General features: G+C 65.7%; 1 protein-coding gene across 1 annotated transcript in view; it reads right to left on the bottom strand.

Moving 5' to 3' along the window:
- The window catches only part of GAL (galanin and GMAP prepropeptide), a 7029-nt gene extending 5810 nt beyond the window's left edge, over positions 1 to 1219 (bottom strand). The window contains exons 1-2 of the mRNA XM_024133411.1: positions 1033 to 1219; positions 687 to 767 (exon numbers count right to left, since the gene is read on the bottom strand). Of these exons, the coding sequence (XP_023989179.1) occupies positions 687 to 767 (81 nt within the window). The 5' untranslated portion in view covers positions 1033 to 1219. The remainder of the gene's footprint in view (positions 1 to 686; positions 768 to 1032) is intronic.
- Positions 1220 to 4451: the final 3232 nt, after the last annotated feature.

The raw sequence follows: 4451 nt of genomic DNA, 5'->3' as shown, positions 1-4451 counted from the left end.
TGCGGAGCACAGGCTCCGGACGCGCAGGCGCAGCGGCCACGGCTCACGGGCCCAGCCGCTCCGCGGCACGTGGGATCCTCCCGGACCGGGGCGCGAACCCGGTTCCCCTGCATCGGCAGGCGGACGCGCAACCACTGCGCCACCAGGGAAGCCCCACCCACTCGCTTTTAAGTGATGCTGAGAACACCTGTTGATAACACCAGCTCGCACACGGTGTACTGACGCTCTACTGAACTGAATGGAATGAGATTTGCTTCTCACTCGTCCGAGGCGCTAACCTCAAGTACAGCAGTGTCCATGTTTAGTGGTCGATAGCCAGGGGCTGTTGACACACTGGGAGAGGCGAGGTGCCAGGAGGATCCGAGGGAGCCTCTGAGCGCAAACAAACAGCCGCCCTCCGCCCAGCCCCCGCTGGTCTGCTCGCAGGAGCCGGGCCCCTCCCCGCGCAGCTCCCCCCGGCAGGGCGGTCTGCTCGCAGGAGCCGGGCCCCTCCCTGCGCAGCTCCCCGCGGCAGGGCGGCAGGGACCCCAAGGGACCCCACCCCCACCCCCACCCCCGCCCGCCCGGAGGCAGAATTGATGGCACAAGGCATCCACCGTCCCCCGAGTCCGGTTCTGATGCGGTTGCCCCCCTTTGCAGAGAAGGGGACCCGCTTGGGGAGCGTTTGCTCCCCAGCCTGCACTTACCGGCGACCCGAGCCCCAGGGTGGCTGAAAGGGCCGCGGCGAGGAGCAGCGAGGCGAGCAGGAGGGCGCAGCCTCTGGGCATCTGCAAGGGAAGGCGGGCGGTGGGGGACGGCGCGGGGAGGCCGGTCTCGGTCCCCAGGGCTCACGTCGGGCGGAGGCTCGGACCCCCGCCCCTGCGGGTGCGGGAAGGGCGGCCGGAGCCGAGGTGCCGAGGCCCGAGAGCCCGGGCAAGGGGCAGAGGCGCCGCGCCGGCCCCAGGGAAGGTCCACCCGCAGGCGGGCGCTCCGGAGAGGGGACGGCGGAGAAAGGGGGTCCGCCTCCCGCTGGGGTCCCCGGGGGCGCGGTACCTTGAGCGGCGGGGCCCGGGGGATCTGCAGGTCCTGGGGCGTCAGCGGGTCCGGGGGTGTCGGCGGGGCCGCGCGTCCGTCGAGTCGGGTCGAGTAGGGTAGGGCCGGGGGCTCTCACCGCATGGCGCGGCCTCGGGGACACGGAGGCGGGAAGCGCACGGCGGCCGGGCTCCCTCGACGTGTCAGCGCCCGGAGCCGCCGCCACCGCGATTTATGCGGCGCGTCCGGGCCGCTCCGCCGCGTCACGGGCTCGGTTCCCGCCCCCCGCGCCCTCGCCGGCCCGAGTGGGCGGGAGGGACCGGAACTCGGCTCCCAAGGGGCGCTCGGAGCGCCTGCGGGAGGGCGGGGACGGCGGAGAGCCCCCCGACCCGGCTGTTAGCGGCCCCGGGGCAGCGAGCCCCCCACCCCGGCACCGCGTCCCGTGCCGCCAGCGGGCCCTCCGCAGCCAGAGACCCTCAATCCGAGGTGGGCGGGTCGCGGCGTCCCGGGCCCCCGGGCAGGGGGCGCCGCGCGGGCCACGCCCCTCGCACGCGTTTGCAGCGGCTGGATGGCGGGCTCAGCCTGAGAGCCATCCACGGGGGAGGACGGGAGGCCCAAGCTCGCCCAGCTTCCCTGCCTCCCAGTCGGTGCCCAGTGGTCCTCGGGGGCCCAGACCCCGTCCTGTCCGGGCAGGGGGCGCCGCGCGGGCCACGCCCCTCGCACGCGTTTGCAGCGGCTGGATGGCGGGCCCAGCCTGAGAGCCATCCACGGGGGAGGACGGGAGGCCCAAGCTCGCCCAGCTTCCAGTGGTCCTCGGGGGCCCAGACCCCGTCCTGTTTTTCTAAAAGGGGGCAACTCAGCTAGGGGGGCACTTAGGCTGCCAGTTCCCGGGGGCTGACTGGCTCCCCCGCCTCAGAGCTGTGGGCCCTCCTTACGTCCCTCAGGCGCTGCTGGGCCAGAAGGGGTCCCTGCAGACGTTCTCTTCATGGCTCCCTCCTTCAGGACCCCGAGCTCTTCGGAGCAGGGTCAGGTAGTGGTTGAGCCCTTGAGGGCCTGGGAGGCGGGGGGCGTCCAGACTGAGACCCGCCCAGGCTCCCAGGGGTGGCCAAGGGGTGCGTGGGCAGGTGGCCAAGAAGTCACCTAGAAACAAGGCCCTCCCTGGCTTACTCCACAAATACTCCTCAGCTTGGGCCAGGCCTTCCCCGCGCAGACAGCGGGGCCCAAAGGCGTGCCGCCTCCAGGCTCTGAAGGGGGATGAGGCCATCAGGAGACAGTCTGCCCAAGCCCCCCTCCCACCTGACGGGCCACCACCGGCCGATACAGTCCTCGCGGCAGCAGCAGACACGGCCCCTGCTTGAGGTGCCAGCGGTGGCCGAAGCCGGTGGCCAGGAGGCTGCAGCCGTCTCCCTGCCCGCCAGGCTGGATGTTAGGTTGACTGACGTAACTGAGGGCCCTGGAGTGGACAGGATTCAGGACAAATAATAATGACGATGACGCCCTACACGTCTCTACGTTTAGTCTTATGAACCTTAGTACTGAGAGCCCGGGCCACCCCTGGGGAGAGCCATTTGCTTCTGCAGGGGTGAGGAAGGACACTGCGGCACCTGAGGACTGCGGTCAAGGCCAGCCGGCCGGTTGGGAAAGAGCAAAGCCCTAGCCTGGGGTGCCGAGGGCCCACCCTGGTCTGCTGGAAGGCTCGGAGGAGTGCTGGCGGGGACACCTGGCCTGGTGAGGGGTCTCAGCGAGAGACTCCTGGCTGAGGAGGGCACCCTCCTCAGGGTGGACGCACCCTCCGTCACGGAGGAAGACGGCGTGATTCTCAAGGGCGTAGTTTGACTTCCGGTCGTTCTTATTTTGGCGGCCTGGGGTGGGAGGAGAGTAAGAGGCAAGCGGGCCCTGAGCAGAAATCACAGACTGATTTCTGAAGCCCCGGGTCAACCCAGTGTGCTCCTTCTAGGGAGGAAAGAGGGAGTGGAGGCTGCCACCTTGGCAGCCGGTCAGTGGGGGGCAGACGGGCAGCTGAGACGCGGAAAGGCAGAGGGTAGCTTCCTGCGACTCCTCAGAGAAGTGGTGGGGACGGCCCCTCACGCAGCGTTGGGGAGCGGGCAGGGGCCAGGCCACGGGTGCCCCCCAGCTACCTGAGAAGTGCCACCACCTCTTGACAATGGCTGGTTTAGCGGGAGGGTCGTGCCGTCACTCGGAACACTGGCTTTTCTTCCGAGAACGAATGCACCTGGCGCGCTGGACGTTTGGTTAATTTCAGCCTTCTCCTGTCTTCCACGTTAGGTGCCTCTTGCCATCGATGAGGCCTTGAGGACCCTTCTGCTTTCAATTTGCTTTGCCAAGGAGCCTCTTCATCTGTCCGAAGAAGCAGGACTTCTAAACCCAAGTCCTTTGTTCCAGAACGCCCTGGCCACGGAGCCGGCGTTCAGGTCTCCAAGTGGGAGAAGGTGTCCCTGCAGACAAGCGAGACACGGCTCCACCCCTGTCGGTGACGCACTTAGGTGGGGCCATCAGATTGTTTATCCCGCTAACAGCCCCCAAACCTTCCTGGAAGCAGAACCCTAATGCATGCTTGGGCCCAGGTGCAGCCAGGGCAGACGGCCAGGGGGCTAGTAGATAGAACAAGAACGTCTCAAAAAACCAAAAACCTGCCCTCTGGCCACTTTTTCCACATGTCTCGGGGAAAATCATAAGTAGTCTTTACATATATTATGAATCCACTTAGCAAAGCTACATTGAGTAATTAGACATGTGCTCTATACAAATATGGGTCCTCTAAGTTGACATGGTCTGTCACCAAGACACCACCCGGGGGGACACCCACTGTCGCTGCTTCTCCCTCAGTCTGGGTGAGGGGATTCTGTACAGATCCTGGGTGTGGCCCGTGACCCTGGCCAGGGAGAGTTAGGTGGGCACCAGAAGCCTGCAGACCCAGCAAGGCAGAAGCGAGGAGAGATGCTGTGACTTCCCAGGGCCAGCAGAGGCATTCAGACAAAGGAGGATGGCACCCCCGGATAGCAGGCTCCTGCTTCCCGGCACAGGCTGTGCTGAGACCCACGGCCAGTGTTATAATGGGCTCTGTGCACTCAGCAGTGACCCAGTGAGACACTGTCACCTTGTCATCTTGAAGGCAGCCCAGTGTGAGGCAGATAAAATGGGTCACCATTAGAGTAATGGAAATCAAACAGAAAGCATAATTTTATCCTTGCTTTGTGAGCTGGCCCATCTTCCCTCAGAGGCCCTGTTCACCACCAAAAACCAACCTGGGTCTTGTAAGCAGGAAGAGCAAGAGTCCAGAGAAAACCTAGGCCACAGTCCAGCATGGGCTCATCCGTGCATCCCCGGAGACATGTCGCTTCCCCTGGCACTGCACGGGGACTGCGGCAGCAGCCGTCCCAGCCCGCATGGAAATTACAGTCTAGTGGAGACCTGAATGC

This window comes from Physeter macrocephalus, chromosome 16 (genome assembly GCF_002837175.3).
Source record: "Physeter macrocephalus isolate SW-GA chromosome 16, ASM283717v5, whole genome shotgun sequence".
In the NCBI taxonomy this organism is placed as follows: domain Eukaryota; kingdom Metazoa; phylum Chordata; class Mammalia; order Artiodactyla; family Physeteridae; genus Physeter; species Physeter macrocephalus.
Note: the sequence above shows the minus strand (reverse complement) of the source record. Positions and strands in the feature narration are given on the sequence as shown.